The 19,551-nt window shown below is 41.1% G+C and overlaps 1 protein-coding gene across 2 annotated transcripts in view; it reads left to right on the top strand.

Moving 5' to 3' along the window:
- Positions 1–19: 19 nt before the first annotated feature.
- The window catches only part of TRHR (thyrotropin releasing hormone receptor), a 45,837-nt gene continuing 26,305 nt past the window's right edge, over positions 20–19,551 (top strand). The window contains exons 1-3 of one of the 2 annotated variants that reach the window (XR_007458436.1): positions 20–263; positions 785–884; positions 1,546–1,695. Coding sequence is in view for 1 of the 2 variants with exons in the window: in XM_049633006.1 (XP_049488963.1) it covers positions 870–1,658 (789 nt within the window). In the remaining variant the exon portion in view is untranslated. Of the gene's footprint in view, positions 264–784; positions 1,696–19,551 lie in introns of those variants that run through there. The other variant, XM_049633006.1, reaches the window with a different exon arrangement.

The following is a 19,551-nucleotide window of genomic DNA, read 5'->3' as shown; positions in this document are numbered from 1 at the left end:
AGAGAGAGCATGTGTGCTCATTAGGGGACGCTCTATGATTCGACAGCCTCATTGTTGCTGCCGCTGCTCCTGCTGCGGCTGTGTGGTCTGTCAGCAGTTGGAAAGAACTGCAAGGGTTTAGAGGAACTGCAGGTCTGAAGACTGAGCGCTGCTAAATGGTATCCCCGTCAACAAAGTAGACGAGACCTCCTGCAGGATTGGAAACTTGGACTTATTACTGTTTCATCCACCTGGAGAAAGCAGGCAGCGCCACAGAGGAAAAGGTAAGAGAAGAAATTGGCCTCTACTGGGAAGGCAGGGCAGGGGGCATGGGGAAATGGAGGCTCAAAGACTTGCTATTTTGTAGCCAAGCCCTCCCACCCTCAGAGAGCAAAGGAGGCAAAAGCTAAAATCCTACCAAGCTTCATCACTGAGCCTTTTCCCCCTGGTACATTTTTCTTTTACACTTTTCCCAAGCATCTAAGAGGTCTCTTTGTATTTCTTTTTCAGCGAGAGCAGATATCATTCAGTTTTTCCTTCTGGGCAGTCTTTCAAAATAGGGAGCTTTCTCTGTTTCTCTTACGAGCTTTTTCTCCATTAAGAGGAAATAGGTGCCTCTTATTAAGCTGGTCAAAAAACAGTTGCTCCTTCCTACACGAGGGTTGCCTTAAAAGGAGTTTTCAGAAGTACATGTGAGCCCTGTTACTGTAGAAACACGAGAGGTGAAAGTAGCGGAAGAGAGAGCTACTGTCAGTGACTGGCCCCATTTGAAACGGTGATGAATTTGGACTATAACTCTTCACAGGGGGAGAGAACCACTGAGATAAAGGCAGAACACCAGGAAGAGGATGTTTTGAGAAGTGTTTCAGAGAAACTTCAAGTCACTAAAGATGGAAAACGAGACAGTAAGTGAACTGAACCAAACACAGCTTCAACCCAGAGCAGTGGTGGCCCTAGAATACCAAGTGGTCACCATCTTCCTTGTGCTCGTTATTTGTGGTTTGGGCATCGTGGGCAACATCATGGTGGTCCTGGTGGTCATGAGAACCAAGCACATGAGGACCCCCACAAACTGCTACCTGGTGAGTCTGGCAGTAGCTGATCTCATGGTCCTGGTGGCTGCTGGCCTCCCCAACATAACAGACAGTATCTATGGGTCCTGGGTCTACGGCTATGTGGGATGCCTCTGCATCACTTACCTCCAGTACTTGGGCATTAATGCCTCCTCTTGTTCCATCACAGCCTTTACCATTGAGAGGTACATAGCAATCTGTCACCCCATCAAAGCCCAGTTTCTCTGCACATTTTCCAGAGCCAAAAAGATCATCATCTTTGTCTGGGCTTTCACATCGGTTTACTGTATGCTCTGGTTCTTCTTGCTGGATCTCAATATTAGCACCTACAAAGATGCTATTGTGGTGTCCTGTGGCTACAAGATCTCCAGGAATTACTACTCACCTATTTACCTAATGGACTTTGGTGTCTTTTATGTTGTGCCGATGATACTGGCCACCGTCCTCTATGGATTCATAGCTAGGATCCTCTTCTTAAATCCCATTCCTTCAGATCCTAAAGAAAACTCTAAGACATGGAAAAATGACTCAACCCACCAGAACAAGAATATGAATTCAAAGACCTCTAATAGATGTTTCAACAGCACAGTATCTTCAAGGAAGCAGGTAAGCAAACCAAAGCCTCCAAGTCCACAGAAGAAACGTGGGATAGAGTCCCTTGCAGGATGGGGTCCACTTTGCCTTACTTAGCTGATGGCAAAAAGAAAATACAGTCATGCAAATGTTTCACAGTTGAAGCTTCTGCTTTACATATCAAATCCATCTCTAAAGCAAGTAAAGACCTAAAAATAGGTGGGGAAAATGTGATAGCATAGCAGCAGGTATCAGTTTAGGTGCTGTTAAGATAGAGGGAAATATAAACAGAAACTCTAGAAATCCACCTTTAAAATGTTTGTGACTCTCTGGGAAATGTTATCAAAATACACCATTTGTGGCTTCTGGATATCTTTAAAAGTTCTATTACATGACAAAGATTTGATAAGGTAGTTTGAGAAAAGATGAGTCAAAGCAATAATTCTACAGTTGTTCACTGAGATATATAAATGAGAGGGCTTCAGTTCCTGGACTTCCTAGTTTTAGTGGGGAAAGTTTCTATCACCCTCTCCCCCAGCTCCCTGCAAAGTATCCCAGCATGCAGAAGCTGAAAAAGCACTTTGCTCAGGAAATGTTCTGATAAAAAGGCTAACACCAAGCTCAATTTGTTTGTCACAAAGAATGATTTATTTTTTAAATGTCTGTTTTTCCTGGTAAGCATAACTAAAAATCCCTTTATGCTTTCAGATCACCAAATGTGGATGTGGTTACGGTTGAATAGTGGTTTTACTAGTGAATGGAGTGCAACTTTGTTACAGTAGAAAAGGCTTATAAGACAATATAGGAATGAAATACTTTCATACCACATACACGTTCAGCTCTATTTACATATGAACTTAGCCTTCAGTTCCTTTCCCTTCTCTGCTAAACACAATAAACACATGGTAAACATTTATTCTCATGGCTGAAAAAGAAAACTTGAAATCAACAGTACTGGCTCTCTCTCTCTTTCCCTGTATGAAATGCAGTTCTTCCTGTGTGCATAGATAGAAACTGAGGAAGCATGCTTTAAAAAGTATGCATATAGATTATACATGCTATTACTTCCTAAACTCTAGGTCGTTGAGATATGAAGAATTTTAATTGGACATATGGGCACACACTGAAGTGAGCTACTAATAATTACAGGTGTTGTAGATATGCATGGCATACATAAGAAACTGTAATTTAAAAGGAGTATCATTTTACATGATACTGTGAGATTTGATTTATAGAACATTTATTATTGAAGATACCTCGATACTAGACAGAGATGTAGGAAGTGCCAGCTTTTAGATCCCTATTGCTTTGGGTCCAGCAATGCTAGCTAATACAGGGCATGTTTGGCCATCCATTACCCAAAACTTGATTAAGGAAAATTTAGAGAGATCTGTTGTCCATCTGCCAAGACAAACATTAACAAATACATTAAGAAAGTAAAGAATATGTACATCTCAATTAGAGATCAAACATGGTTTAATGTCTGCAGCAAAGGGGGTCAGCGAGTAAATTTGTTCATTAGACTCCAATTTATATTCTTGTTATAAATTCTAAAAAAAATGTTTGCACTAATGTCCTTCTTTTCAATTATAGTCACTAGTACCTATTTTAAATTGTTAATTATGTTACATGTTCACACTCTTATTTCAAAGCTGTTGCAGATAGTCTCTTTATACAGGTTGGGGGTAGGAGACAAAGTTGAAGATTTGGTCCCAAACAATCCTGGGCTTAAATGCCAGGGCCCTAATCAAACAGGATGACATTGAATAAGCAGAACACTGTGAGCCTCAGTCTCCTCATTTATAAAATAAAGATAAATAGCATCCAGGCTTGGTATGAGGGTTCAACAAAACATCGTATGAAATGGAACAGTGATTAACACCTGACTGTCAATTAGCCTCCTTCCTAGTTTTGTAATCTGTGGGCAACTGTAAGAGAAATAAAGATTTGTTCTTTAAAATACTATATACAGTCACCATTTAAACAGCTTAGTTGTTGAACAGATGTGTATATGATATAGTACCCTCTCTAAGGAACTTTTGAATAACGAAGGCATTTGGGAATGTATTCGGAGCATTTGGGTTTGTCACAATAACATCACTGTCTGATAGCATTCAAGAGTGACAGGCATCAAATGTCCTGACATGTGCAAGACAGGCCTGCGCGTTGAAGCAGTGCCTTGTCACAAATGCCAATAACGCCCTCATTGAGAAACACAGGATGGCATATAAATCAATAGAAGTGCATTTAAGTAATATGTCATGAAATTCAGTCTTGATTACAGATGCGATGGCAATTCAGAGAAAAGAAAGGAAATTATGGGGCTAAAGGGATCAGAGAAGGCTTCCTGGAAGAGGTGGCATTTGAAAAGGCTCTGAAAGAATGGAGCTCCTTTGCAAAGTAGAAGTTAAGAGGACAGCACTCCACACAGGAAAGGGCCTGGCTGGGGTGAGAATGTTATGGGTTTTGAAAGGAGACAAGGAAGGGCACACGGAGTGGGATTTTTATGGTATTAAGTGATTTGGTTGATTAAAATGAGTGATGTATTTGGGGGAGCAGTAAAAAGAAAGATTGTATTAGTGTGTGTGTGTGTGTGTGTGTGTGTGTGGTTAAGAGACAGAGAAGGGGCTGTGGAGGATCCCAACTATCAGGCAGAGAAGGGAGTTGTGGGTGGTGAGCAGAGAGCAGCAGTCCGCAGCATGATTCAGGGGGGTGATCAATGTGTGGATGAAACAGGAGACCATTGGCAGAAAGACCACTTTGGAAATGGGTGGTAGTGATTCAGGCATGAGGTAGTAAGATTCTCTATCAGGAGAACTTAAAGTAAGGTGTGAACCAGAGATGTTTCAAAGAAAGAAAGGGTGAAGCGTGAACATAGAGGACACACTGGCTGGAGACAACACAGCATCAGGGCTCTGAGCCTAGAAGACGCAAGCTGCCCTGATCGATGAGTGGGAGTGAGAGCCGTGCAGGGGGGCCCGTTTTGTCCAAAATCAATGTACCTTTCGTTTGGCCTTTTTCTCTTCTAAAATTGTCCTTTTCTTAAATCTTCGAAAGGTTCAAACCTCCACCTACTATGACCAGGGTCTTTTATTTCCATATTTTCTCTGCATTTTTTTTCTTTCCGGCAAGTTTAATTTACATTTTAATAAATACTCTGTCTGGGCCAGGTCTTTCAAACCAAGTTATTAAAGTCAAATATGCATAGCCTAAGAGATCTCCATTTAAAAAGTACATAAATGAGCATTTATATGTAAGGGACAAACGTGCATTTTCGTTTGTCTTCAACTTTTATCCCCCATGCAGAAAATCCAGATCATATCTTCCCCTCCCCCTATTATTTAGAGATTCAAATATATTTTAGGAAACCGACTAAATATTTGGTAAATTCAATGAAATAAATTACTCAAAATCAAGGCTTGGGCCTGTGTAGAAAAAATATTTTTCTGATTGACTAAATCTTTTGCTTTATAATTGGGTGTTTTGATATTGAGGAGATAAGGTTTAAATGGTCCCATTTGTCACATTTCAGCTCTCTTCACACAGTGCCAATTCCCATGTGGAGCATTGTGTAGATAAAATATCTCTATTACTGGCTGTATATTTCAAAAGAATTGATTGGATCCTTCGGTACTTTGGAGGCACAGAAACATCTTGGTAATGGACTGTACTACGGATACACACATTCAGTACAAGCATTTACTTTCCATAGGATGCAGGGGTGCTCAGAACATTGTGTGGATCAGACTACCAGTTTTCTTTTGCATTCAGTGGCTCTAATTAGTTTCTCTTTTCTCTGGTGGGAAAACTGTGGAACAGAGTCCAAATAGAAGCTCTGAGTTTATGGCAAATTTTCCGTTATGGGTTTTATTTGACTAAAGAAGCCTTTAAAATACCAGTCTCTGTTTCCATACATTTCTTACCAGCCTTCTACCTTACCAGAGGAACATTGCTAGCCCAAGAAACAAAGCTGTCCTTTTTAAAAAAATTTTTTAACATTTATTTATTTATTGAGAGACAGAGACAGAGCGTGAGCAGGGGAGGGGCAGAGAGAGAGGGAGACACAGAATCTGAACCGGGCTCCAGGCTCTGAGCTGTCAGCACAGAGCCCGGAGCGGGGCTCGAACTCATGAACCACGAGATCATGACCTGAGCCTAAGTTGGATGCTTAACTGATTGAACCACCAAGGTGCCCCACAGCTTTCCTTTTTAAAGTGATACATGCCTTTTGTTGTTGTTGCTACTGTTATTGCTGCTGATGATATAAAAGCAATCATGCATATTATGGAAAACACGGAAACTAGGATTAAGAAAAAGGCATCTCTTACTCCACCTCCCCAAACCACAGTTTATTAGCACGTGCTTATATTCTTTTCCTTATGTTTTCACTTGATCTTTTGTATATAAATACAGAAATACATATATATACATAAAATTTTATACTCTGCCTTTACATAAAATGTTGAAATTAATATTCTCAAGGAGAATAGCAGAGTAAAAGAAAATGGGTAAGACTGAGTAAGTTTCTCTTAGTCTTGATTTTTTTTAATCAATAAAAGGGGAATAACAATTACTCACAGACTCCTTGTCCAAATCCAATGAGATGCATGTGACAAAATTCATCTTAGCTCCTTCCACCTGTCCCCTCCACTACCCTTCCCTCCTGTCTGTCCTTTCTCACTGATCTCCAGCCCCTTGGCACACTCCAGTAGTGAGATGGGCTCCTGGAAAATGGAAAACTGAGATAAAGAAAGGGCTTAAATGTATCTTTTCTCTTCTCCTCATTCCTCCCTCCAACTCCTGCCTCCAGTGCTATTTACTTTTTTTTAAAGGTGTTTTGGGTTTTTTTTTAAGTTTATTCACTTTTGAGAGAGACAGAGACAGTGTGAGCAGGGGAGGGGCAGACAGAAAGGGAGAGAGAGAATCCCAAGCAGGCTCCACATCATTAGCACAGAGCCCCATGGGGAGCTCAAACTCACAGAATTGTGAAATCATGACCTGAGCCGAAACCGAGAGTCAGGCCCCCCAATGTGCTACTTACTTTTTAAAGAAAACACCTTGAACAAGGAAAATCCTTTAAGACACTGGAAGGGTCTTAAGGGAGGGAAAGAAGGCATAATGGTATAATATCAGGCAGTAGTGCTGGTATTTGGAAGCATAAAATCCTGTAAGTTGTCTAGGCAGCTTCATCAATGGCTAATCTTATCAGGCAAATTAATGGTACTAAACTCTTCAGCGTTAAGCCTAAATCAGGGGTTTCTCAAGTTTTACTGTGACTGTTTCCACAGTTCCTTTTTTGATTTCTATTTGTTTTATTTGCTTCATTTGTCTGGGATCGATTATATCCTTCATAGTATAAAGGTCTCGAAGATGGAAGAAAATACGATTGTTGTCACTTGGCACACAGGTATCTAAGTGAGCCATCTTATTTTTATTATCAAAGAATAGCCTTCTATTTTCCCATTCACATCCTGTATAAGGAAAGACTCTGTACATACCCCATAAACCAACTCATTGAAAATCCCCTGCAGTTATGTGCTTTGTGTCCCTTGGTTAGATGAACATTGTTTATTCCTAGTTTTATATTTGCAGCTTTGAGCCATAATTTCATCAGTAGAGAAAAATAAATTTTCCTATATGCCTCCTATGTACCCCTACAGCATTCTTAATTTGGCCATACACACACACACACACACACACACACGCACACCTTAAAATCAGCTAGCCTTGATCATGACAAACTGTATTTCTTTACGTAGCCTTTTGTGAATTCTTCAAGCTGCGAGCAGATATCCCAAGCTCCAGACACAGGAAGGCTGGGCTGGCACCATGTCTTTAGGCTCCTTTACCTTTTCTTTATGGGTTGGGGGAAGGGTGAGAAATATAAAGCTAGAGCAAGGTCAACACTAAGCAAAGTTGTGCAGTAGGGCATTTTATATTTGATATCTTCCTCACTTTAATGAAACATCCACTCATAATCCAAAAAGCACTTAACACTGTCCTAAGTGTGGAGGCTACAGGGACATAGAGAGACGAACTCTTCACCTTCAAGGAGCTCACTATTGACGATGTGCACACACTATCCTGAGCAGCCCATCGTGTTCTGGATAGAAGACACAGCATCAGGAGGGGAGAGGTGAAATGAGGGAGAAAGGAGGCAGGTTTTCTGGAGTATGTGGCATTGAGTTGAGCCTGTAAAGATGGACAGAAGGTCTAAAAGCCACACCAAGAAGACCAGGAGAGAAAGAAGGAACGGACCCCAACAGAACAGAGGCTGGGAGATGGCTGGGCAGGTTCAGGGACAGAACAGTCTAGAGCTGGTGTCGTTGCAGTGGGGCAACAGAAAGCAGTTGTCCAATGAAGGTCGCCTGACCCTGTTGCATCTGACTCCCTTCTTGCCTCCACAACCTTGCCCTTTGTAATTCTCCCTGCTTTTATCCGTGCTCAGTTATGAGTCTGCAGCACGCAGCTCTAGCAAACACTTTATTGTTTTATGGACATCATGTAAGTGCATCAAATCCAATATGTCTGAGACTAAACCCATTATTTTTCTTGATAACCTCTACCTTCCTCTTTCTTTCTTATTTGAGAGTCCCAACCCAGAAATCCGGGAGTCCTTCTAAGGTGCCTTCTGCTCTGTATACCCAAGTCTGAGTGGTTCTAGCTCCAAATTCTCATATTGTACATACCTCGTTCACACCACCATTGTCCTCCCTCGCCGCTGCCCACCTGCTCGAATTCAGCACATACCTCACTCAGCAGCCTCTCAGGCTCTAGTTCCAATCTCTCCCAAATCATTCTGTACACTGCTCACTAGGGGATTGCTCTAACACAGAGATATGTTATCCAAGTGATTTATATGGTTCCCTGAGGTCTACAATTTAAACATCTTAGCATTAACAAATAAGATCCTGCCTCCTTCCTATGTTTTCAGCTTATTCTCTTGTGGCTCTCCTAACTTATACTTTATGCTGTAGTGATACTGAATTATTTGTAGCTCTCTGAACTTGTTCTTTCAGCCAGAATGCCCTTCATCTGGCAAACTCGCAATGATCTTTTGAGTCTCAGATCAAATTGTACCCCCAGCTACCCCACCAAGCCTTCCCTGAATTTCTCAGGCAAATTTATATAACAATGCCTAGCTGTAACTATGTATGTTAGGTATTCTAGCTATGTTTCCATAATGATTTGCATATACTGCTGGTTTAGTAATTCTTAGCATCATTATTGTTAGTCTGTCCAGCTTCCTACTGCCACAAACATCCTTAAGAGTAGGGTCTTGTATCCTCAGTGACCTCAGCACTGTGTCTGGCACAGAGCAGACTTCCAAAAGTCTGTATACGTTGTTGCATGTTACAGCCAAAAAATACAGGCTTTGGAAGACTAGGTTGTTAGCGTGTCTTCCCAACTCTGTGTTGGCCACACTGGTTGCTTAAAATTGGCCATGGGTGTAGTTTTGTTTTTTTTTTAACTACAGAAATCAGCAAGTATGACACTTCAGTGTTTCCCCTTTTTTTGTGGCAAGCCAGCTGTTAAGTATTTTTCAGCACACTTGTGTGTGTGTATCATATGTAATTTTACATATATAATGAATGAAAGTGTGAAAGAGTACATGCACATTTACTTTGGGGCTTGGTCAATTCCAATATTATTTTGCTCCATGAAAAATTGTTGTGGATTTATGCTACAGTCTTCTCTGCTTTTAATTACAATTTTCTTGCCTTTCATTGCATCCCCTTTTTTTAAAAAATTATTTTATTTCACTGTAAGTAATCTCTACACTCAACATGGGGCTCAAACCCATAATCCCAAGACCAAGAGTCACATGCTCCACTGACTGAGCCAGCCCCGCACCCCTACTGAATTCCTTCTTTATTCTAAAGTAGCCACACAAGCAACTACCCAGTATGATGGTGACTATGTGAGTAGACAAGGCTTTTTATGAATATTTCCCCTCCCAGACAGGATAGGCTAATTTAGAAATATGGAAGACACAAGTAATAATTTACCTTTTATACAAAATCCTGTTGGCTTTCCAATGAGCCTTTGAAATACCCTCTGTAATGAAAGAGTTGCACTGGACAGGATGGGCAGAGAGGCAGGGGGATAGCACCTCAGGGAAGGAAAACAATGTCAGCAGAGATATAAAAATGAGAATAAATCTATCTGACCGTCCCTATGTGACTAATTTTCCTAAAACAATTTGCACACATCATTTTCTTTCAAAAGGAATATCCCCAATATCCTCTGACTAGCTCTTAAAACTCTCTAAAGTCTGACCCTTTCATCATTATTTTGGCTTTGTTTTATCCATTATTTCTTCAATTCAAAAAATATTTATTGAGTGCCAATTTCATGCCGGGGATTGCTCTGGAAGACCAATGATAGTCACTATCTTAAGGAACTTCTAGTGAAATATCAAAGATCGCCACTAAAGACAGTTGGAAAAATAGAAGGTTAGGCTGTACAGTGTGCAGAAGAGGCAATAGAGAGTGGTGAACAGTGTGCTTAAGGCTGGAAAGCAAGCCTCCCACAGAGTAAGAGTCACCTGCACAGGACAAAAAAGAGCAGACTTATCTGTATTCATTCCTTCCCCATAGATTCAGGCATGTCATACCAGATTCTCCCGCACACACCAGTCTCATTTATATTTTGCAACCTTGCTCATGCAATTTTTTCCCACCTGTAAAGCCATCCCCACTCTTTACGCTACCACACCTCTCTGTGCATCTCACGTTTCAACCTTGGGCTGCAGTTGGATCAACAGGTCCCGTATATTGGACATATATTGGAAGGTAGGTGAGCGTGAGCTCTAGAGTCAGAAACACATAGGGACACCTGGGTGGCTTAGTCAGTTGAGCATCCAACTCTTGATTTCAGCTCAGGTCATGATCCCGGGGTCATGGTCAAGCCCTGCGTCCAGCTCCACACCTGCTTGGGATTTTCTCTCTCTTTCTCTGCTTCTATCCCTCTTCCCTGCTCATTCTCTCTCTCTAAAACAGGAAAAAGAAAAAGAAAGAAAGAACAACATAAGTCCCAACTCTTTTACTTTGGATAAGTTATTTTACTTCTTGATATTTCGGTTTGTTCATATGTAAAATAGGATACTAATGATACCCACTCATAAGATTCTTGTGAGGCAATGCCTAGTCCATAAGAAGTATTCAGTAATTCTTATTTACTATATTTAAATTGTATGCTATATTTGGAATGTCAGTTACTCCCTCCTTTTTCATGACATAGCAAAAATATAAACGGGTAATTCTTTTCCAAAGAAGACAAATTTAAGAGGTTATAAAAGTGATAGATCTTCCAGGATCATCTAACAGCATATTAATGAGATCAAATTAGTAAATACTTTCTGAGTTCCTACTACGTGCCCAGAGAGAAATATAAGTGCAATATAAAACTCACACACATAACAGAAGCTAAGTGTCACTGACTTTTTACTATGTATTCTGTACTCTTTTATTTGAACTAACTCATTAAATTCTCACAACCATCATGGGAAGTAGTAACTAATTATAGAAGAGGATCCAAAGTCATCAGGGGCTGCTAAGTGTCCTGCTCTGGGTCACACAGCTGGCTGTGGCAAGTCAGGATTTGAACCCACACTCCTGCTCCAGAGCTGATACAATATCAACAATAAGGGCAAGAAAAAAGGAAATAAAGGTAGGATTGGTGGAGGTTTAAGTAAGTTTCCTGGAGCTGGTAGGATGAAAGAGGTCCAGAGGATTTAAGAGGGTTATGGAGGGGAGATAACAGAGGTTCTCCCAGATAAAAGAGGGAGAGGGGAAATATGTGGCAGTATTATCCATAGGAGAAAAAAGCCCAGAATTTAAAAATGTGTGTTCTGTCTGAAGAACAGTGATGAGATGAGCTAGATGTGAGCCAAAGGTCCATGTTAGTGAGACATGGGATATAAATGTGGAGGACACACAGACTGGGAATGGATCGATGAGACCAGGAACCCAGCACAGCATCCCCACTAGAACCTAGCTGGCGGCTCCCTGGTCTCTCCATTGGGCGATGCCACGGAAGAGTGCACGCTGTACAAAGCTGCTCAGCCGCCCTTGGAGTTTCCATTCCAGCCTTGGTGACCTCTGTCCCTGTACAGGACCATAAGCAGTTCCTTCTTTTTGTGCTTGAAATGCCTATTTCAAAGCTCCCTGATTTCCTCATACCATTATACCTGCAACGTTTTCCACTGAAAGTTCTCCCCTGTCTGACATCTGTCTTCTCTCTATCACTGCTTCCTCCGCACCTGTGTTTCATTGCCCCTCTGCGCTGCAGATGGGGAGACCAGCTCCTGCCTTGCCAGGCTCTTGCCCGGGCTTCTCAACCAGTCTCCCGGCCCTTAATCTCCCTCCTCTGGGTCATCCCCCAGAGTGCTGCTCAGATCCTCTAAAATGCACACTTGATAACATCCCTATGATGCCTGGAATCACCAATATCCTGTGTCTTACAGGCATAACTGCAGCATCATTATTACGGTATACTGGGACATTTATGATCTGTTGTCTACTCTCCCAAACCCACCTTCAATCCCCAGCACCCCATTCCAGGAGCAGTTTCCTAAACTGACCCGCTCTGTCATGCCAACCATGACAGCATGCAAACCCTGAGCTGGAAGCTTTCTGCAGCTCCTTCTTGGACCTGTTACTTCTAATCCGCCCCTCACTGATCTCCTCTCGGAGCAGGCTTTCCAGAGCCCACTGGCAGCAAGTGTTTGAGGTTTCTCCCTCCCCTCAGCAGCATTTTGTTCTCACATCTGTGCAGCACACTGTGTTGATGTAATAATTTGTTCAGATGTCTCTGCCGCCAGATCGTGTGTCCCACACTGGCGGCAACATTATCTGGTTCGTTTTTGTGTCCACACTGCCTGTTGTGGTGCCTTGGGACATACTGATAAATGACTGAACAGGTAGGGACTGGGTGTAAAGGATGAGGATGCTGGAAGGGTCAAATATGACTCTGGCAGTTCTTTTCTGAAGCCTGCAAATGGTGAAATTGAGAGAAACATTGAGGGAGACATGTCAAAAGCACTGTCCGAAATCTTCACTGTCAGAGGAGGATCATTTTTCCATTGTGTTTAGGATTTGGAAGTTTTTACATTGTGAATGGAGTGGTCAGGATCAAATATGTGCCTTCAGAGATCATTAGAATAATGGAAAGAAGGTGTAATTTGGATTGAATCTAAAGAGAGGGAAGGACAGACTAACAAAAACTGAGTTCTGGAGGAATCTTTATAATTAGGAGGCTGGAAGGGGACTGGAGTCTTTGGTGGATAAAAAGACCTATTTTCCCCTCTTGGAACATGGCCAGAGGGCCAAAGGCAGAATTATAATAGATGCTTTGCCTCCAGTTGGGAGGGAAAATAAAGAAAGAAGAATGAGCCAAGGAGAGAGGGAAGTTTCCGTTATAAGAGTAAGTGGATTTATCTAAATCTGGGAAGTCATGGCCTTGCCACCAGAGTCAAACACAGCTCTTCATAGCTGCATGCAAGGTGCATAAGAACTTAAACTACAAATTAAATTCTCTCTGAAAATTAGACAAGACTAAATGTACGCACAAAATAGAATGAATAATGCAAAACCCCTGACAGCCCTGTTTAGGTGAAATAAAAATAGAAAAAAAGTCATTTTGGAAAAGAAAATCCTGCAACCTTTCATAAGCAGCACCGGTGACTTGAGGCTGTCCCTCTAGGATAGCTCGCCTGAGCATAATTGTGTAGTGACTGCAAGTAGGTGAAGCATCCTGTGCCTCTCCATTCTGCACTTCGGCGTTGGAGCTCTATCGGGATTTATGGCTCTGGGAGAACTCAGCATATTTTCTGCAGGCAGCAGCTCTGAGCTTAGGGAAGGCGGCCGTGACTCAGTGAGAAAGGCAGCACCATCTTGAGAGTGAGAGAGAACAGAAGCAGGGTAAAGGCAGAGCACCCCATGAATTTTTAAGGATCATTTGTAAAGTCAAGTAACTGGAGCCTCCAGTACTGTGCAGGACTGATGCCCTGCCATCTTGCTCTGATTGGAGTTCTGCTTTGTGACTGATTCGACCTGGCAAATGTGGAAGATTATGCATACAGAAAATGTGGATGAGGGAGGGCGGGAGAAAAAAACGGGCACTGAAATATTTTCTGTTCTACCAGGAAAGATGGTAATGGGCTCAGATTCAGGGTGAATTTACAGGAGAAATATTTAACCAGAAACTATAAAGTGCTAGGATGGATCTCCAGCTATTTCTCTATTAAATTAATTAAGAGCAATCAAATCAATACTTTTGTATCAACCAACTGCAGTACACAGTGGAGATGTTTTCCTTGTTAAATTATTACAATCCCTTCAGTGTGTTTTCATATGGAATAGGAAAAGAGTTGAAGTAAGGACAGATTTGCACCTGCTCATCTATGGTTTAATTGAAAATCTACTATATATCAGGCACTGTGTTAGGGACTAGGATACAAACATGAACAAGTTACATTTCCTGCTCACAAAAAGTTCACAGTCTAGTAGGAAAAACAGGAAAGTAAACCAATAATTAAAGCTACAAAGGAATAAATGTTATCATCAGAAAAAGCACAGCGGTATTCTGTTCTACTGACCTAGATGGCTTAGGGGCAGATGGGCATCAGAAAGGCTTTCTGGAAAAGAGGACTCTTACGCTTCACCTTGTAAATTAATAGAAGTTTTGTAGGTGAAGAAGGGAAGGAAGATGGTTCATGCAGTGGGAACTATACAGGGGAAGGCTGGGAGTCCAGAAAGAATGTCATCAACCCAGAGAAATGCATATAGCTCATTAAGACTGGACAACAAAAGATGAGTCTAATGAGACAGGCAGGGACAAAGAAACAAAATCTTTATCTAAGATATTGAATGATTTAAACAATATTCTAAGGGCTATGCAAAGTCATCAGAAGATTGCAAGGTGAGGCATATTATCATCAGATTTGTGCTTGAGGAAGATTGCTGTCTTCTTGTAGGCAAAGGATTGGACCAAAGTCAAGGGCATTAGCTAGGAGAGGGCTGCAACAATATGGATGGTATTATCTGAATGACTCTACACAGGCTTCACATTATAAGGTAAATGGCAGTAAGAATAGAGAGAAAGAGATACATTTAGAATCTAATCAATAGAGTTTGTGTGAGTAGATGTGCAGAAAGTGGGACAGAGAATCAAAGATAAGTCCCTTGAGCCATTGAGAAAGTAGTGTGATAGTTGACAGTCTGCATTCTGGAGTCCCATGCACTACAGCAGAACCAGGGTTGGCCACTGACTACAAGATGTGAGCCAGTTAATTTGGCTCACTTTGCACATCCTGTAAAAAGGACACTAATAATGGACCTATCTCTCAAGGTAACTATTAGGATTTAGTGAAAAAATCCATATAAAGCACCATGCATGGTGCCTGGAACATGGAAATGATAAACGCTAGGTACTGTTATTATTAATTGGATAGTGTAATTTGCCCAAATGAGGACAATTAGTGGAGGAACACATTTCAGGGCAGTGAGCATATTAAGTTTAGCTTTGCTCATGTTGCATTTCGAGTGTCTAGAGAACACAAGGGCTCAGTTTGAAGTATAGATTTCGAGCTTAGAAGAAACACCTGGCCTGGAGATACAGATTTGGGGCAATCAGTGTCCAGATGGTTTGTTGGGGACTCTGGGGTAGACATGATTATTAGGGGAAACTTTGTGGAATAGAAAAGAAACCCTAGAGAGGCTAGAATTCTGGGGAGATGGGATGAAGGAGCCTATAAAACAAAGAGAAGGAATTGCCAGAGAGGGAGGAGGAAAGCCAGGAGAAAGTAGAATCACAAAAGCTGAAGGAGACTTTCTATAAAGGTCAATAGAAAGAGGTAAAGGTAAGGACTGAAAAAGCACCCGAAACAGGCATTGGTCACCTTTGTGAGTGCAATTTCCATAAAGTGTTAGAGGAATTAGATTTCATGAAGTTGTGAATGAATTGATGAGGGGAAATACAGAGAGTAAGAGTAGACAACTGTTTTAACAAATTCGATTATAAGAGAGAAGGGTGGGTGGGGGGTACATGGTAATGACAGGGAGAAAAAAAGACAGGGTATTCTTGTTTATTTTATTTTGTTTACTGCTTAATACAGGAGAAACCTTAAGCCTTTAAATCCTGATAGGAAAGAGCTAGCAGAGTGGGAGGAATTATTTGCAGATATACAAGCCAGACTCGCTGTTGAGAGGGCATGGTCCCCGAGGAAGTGCGAAGGAATACCAGAAAGAGCGTAGGCAAAGCAATCACTTTGGGGAGGGAAAGGGGGCTTCTTTCCTTTCCTGGCAGCAGGGATTGAGTCGAATTCACTCATCCACTTACAGCATCTTGCATAGTGTCTGGCACATAGAAATCTCAATGAATGTCAAATGAATGGATAAATGAGTCAATTAAAGAAGGAATGAATGATACAGGAAGAGAGGTAAGGAAGATCATGGTGGCAGATTATTTTTAGGTTAGGGGACAGGAGGTGGTTAATTCTCAAAAGCTGATCTCTCTTTTCTTGGTGAAACCAAATGGAAAATCATGCCCTGAGAATGAAGAGGCAGTGGTGGAGGCATGGCAGTCCACTGTGGGGAGTGGGAGAGGCAGAGTTCATGTTTAGAAACAAGGAGCTGATGTGATAATATGTTACAGGCAATCTGAATTTCTTAGTGACATCTAACACTTTGCAATGGGCCAGTTCTTGGACTCATTCCCAGTAAATATCTCAGGCAAATTAGGAAAGTCCATCCCTTTGTTTAAGCAACCAAAAGCACTAATCCTTAAGGTCTTTACGTGTGTGGTGCCACATTTAGATGATCCAGTTCATTGCCTTCAAGGTTGTTTCCTTTTCTGTTACAAAGAATGGCACACCCACAGCCAGTACAATTTACATTTAGCACTTCATTCCCTTTTGTTGAGGCAAGGGTCTTATGATAAAGGGTGTGACCAGATAAGATTTGATGCATTACCAAGGGCAGAGATGTCTACATTTGCCAAAAAGTTCCATCTGAAGTCCTGCTCCAAATCGATAGAAGCCAGGTGCCTCAATAATTCCCTTACTCAAAAATGTTGTGAACAGGACCAGCTCATGGGCAACAACTCCTTTCTCACAATCTTGAGCCAGGTCTCTCTTTTATCAGCACCCTCAGCTGATGTGTCTGGTGTCCACAGTCTTTTTCCTTCCCCTCAAACATCCCGGCTCTTTCCAATATATAATTGAAGGATGCTGGGAACATATTTAAAAGCAATTAGCCTTTTGACAAAAGTAACGCAACTCCATTCTGCAGACAGTTCTTGACTTTACTTTGCTCCTGACTTTGTCTCATAGAAAGAGGTCATTATGAAGTGCAAACACTCTTAATAAACAGGGATTGGCAGGATCAAGGGTGCTTGGCTCTTCTCATTCTTATGCAAGCATACTGCATTTTTGTGCCTCACCAAGACTCTTGAGCTACGAAAGGCAAAAGGCACAGAGGTTCCATATAACCTTCTCTTTATCAGTGCACTAGATCCCACACGATGTTTGCTTCTTCTGGGGGGAGCTCTCCCAACTCAAGGAGTCTGTGGCAGCCACTCAAAATCCAATGCAGACCCCAACTTCAGACATGTGGAAAACTCTGTTATGGACTATGGCTTTTAAGCTAATGAATAGTTTCTGTTGCTGGCTCCTTCCCAATTGTACTCATTTCCTCAGAATAATTAATTAAGATTGGTTATTAAATCACATCAGGCTTATTGTACCCATCCTAAACATGCTTTGATGTAGACAATTATCTATGTGCATACCACAAGTAGAAAATGCAGTCTTGAATTTATTTCTTTAATCATGAAGACTGAGATAGTAAAAGAAAACCCATGTTCCTATTATGCCCAGTTAGTCAAAAGACAGAAAATTCTGGACTGTGACGGTATGAATTATCTTCTCAAATAATTTTTAATGGTCATTAAGAAGTTCTAGACTGCCTCCCTCTCTGCCCCTTCCCCTGCTTGCACTCTCCCTCTCTCTCTCTCACAAAGAAATAAACTTTAAAAAAAATTTTTAAAAACAAAGTTCTTAGTAGCATTAAAGGAAGGTACTCTCATTTTGACAAACTGATACCTAAATGTAAGCCCACTTTAAGACAGTCCTGCTGTCTTTCATAAAGAGTTAGAGTAAAGCTATTATAATTAGAATTCCATTTATTCAAGAATGTTACTTTTCTGCCTCAGCTAAACTGGCCCAATATGATCTCAATATTAAGGATAGAATCAAACTGTTTAGTAACAATGAGGAATATAAATAATTCTTTCAAAAACAATAATTTATCATAAAGCTGACTTGAATATGATAATTAGCAATGATAAAATTCACAAAATCATTTTTTCCTCAAAAAGCAATAGAAATGTCTTCACTCAGAAGTAAAACATTTAGGGCGGCTGGGTGGTTCAGTAGGTTAAATGTCCTACTCTTGGTTGCAGCTCAGGTCATGATCTCACGGTTTGTGGGATTGAGCCCCACAGCAGGCTCTACAGTGACAGCAAGGAACCTGCTTGGAATTCTCTCTCTGCCTCTCAGTACCCCTACCCTGCTCACGTGCTCTCTCTTTCTTTCTCAAAGTAAATACATAAAAACTGTTTTTAAAAAAAGAAGTAAAACTGGGAATGCAAGCTGGTGCAGCCACTCTGTAAAACAGTATGGAGGTTTCTCAAAAAATTAAAAATAGAACTACCCTATGACCCAGCAATTGCACTACTAGGCATTTATCCACGGGATACAGGTGTGCTGTTTTGAAGGGACATAGGCACCCCAATGTTTATAGCAGCACTATCAACATTAGCCAAACCATGGAAAGAGCCCAGATGTCCACTGATGGATGAATGGATAAAGAAGATGTGGTATATATATACAATGGAGTATTACTTGGCAATCAAAAAGAATGAAATCTTGCCATTTGCAACTATGTGGATAGAACTGGACGGTATTAGGCTAAGTGAAATTAGTCAGTCAGAGAAAGATAAATATATGACTTCACTCATATGAGGACTTTAAGAGACAAAACAGATGAACATAAGGGAGAGGGAAACAAAACTAATATAAAAACAGGGAGGGGGACAAAACAGAAGAGACTCTTAAATATGGAGAACAAACAGAGGGTTACTAGAGGGGCTGTGGGAGGGCAGATGGGCTAAATGGGTAAGGGGAATTAAAGAATCTACTCCTGAAATCATTGTTGCATTATATGCTAACTAATTTGGATGTAAATTTTAAAAAAATTAAATTAAAAAAAAAGAAGGAAGTAAAACATCTTGGTAAGCTGTTGTATAGTCATGCTAGGGAAACGCTGTGCACAAAAGCTTCTGAGTGAGCAGTGATTCACCCCATGTGTACTAACTAGCCAACATTTCATACATATTGCCTGTTTACAGTCATCAGAAAGATTTGATCATATTATACCTTAGTAATATATTGTAAATTTATTTTCAGATTTTTTTTACTCCAAATCCCTGAGGAACAGGGAATGTTCCCTTCAGTATAGAAACACATCCCAACCCAAACTGTAAAGAGAGGCAATGATGCCAACTCCCCAGGAGCATAGAGGGTTTTGAAAATTTCCCTCAAGTGACCCTCAAAACCTCCCCATCCCAGTTTGAGTTGCTGTTTCAATATTCTAGCTGAGATGCCTCAGTTAATATCATGCACCAGGCTGCTTCCTGCCAATATAACCTAGAAAATAGCATGTCCCATGCCTGGTTGGCAGTCGCTTATCCACCCTTCAGATGGCTGGTATTCCTGAGCTCATTCCATGTGCTAGGTATGCTGCCCAGGAATTTTTGCACATCATCACATTTGTACCTATAGCATAGGTATAATTTATCATCTCAGTTTTAAAGGTGAGGAGTCTAAGATTTAGCAACGTTAACCTTAAGGTCATCCAATCAA

Source organism: Panthera uncia, chromosome F2 (assembly GCF_023721935.1).
Source record: "Panthera uncia isolate 11264 chromosome F2, Puncia_PCG_1.0, whole genome shotgun sequence".
Classification (NCBI taxonomy): Eukaryota; Metazoa; Chordata; class Mammalia; order Carnivora; family Felidae; genus Panthera; species Panthera uncia.
Note: the sequence above shows the minus strand (reverse complement) of the source record. Positions and strands in the feature narration are given on the sequence as shown.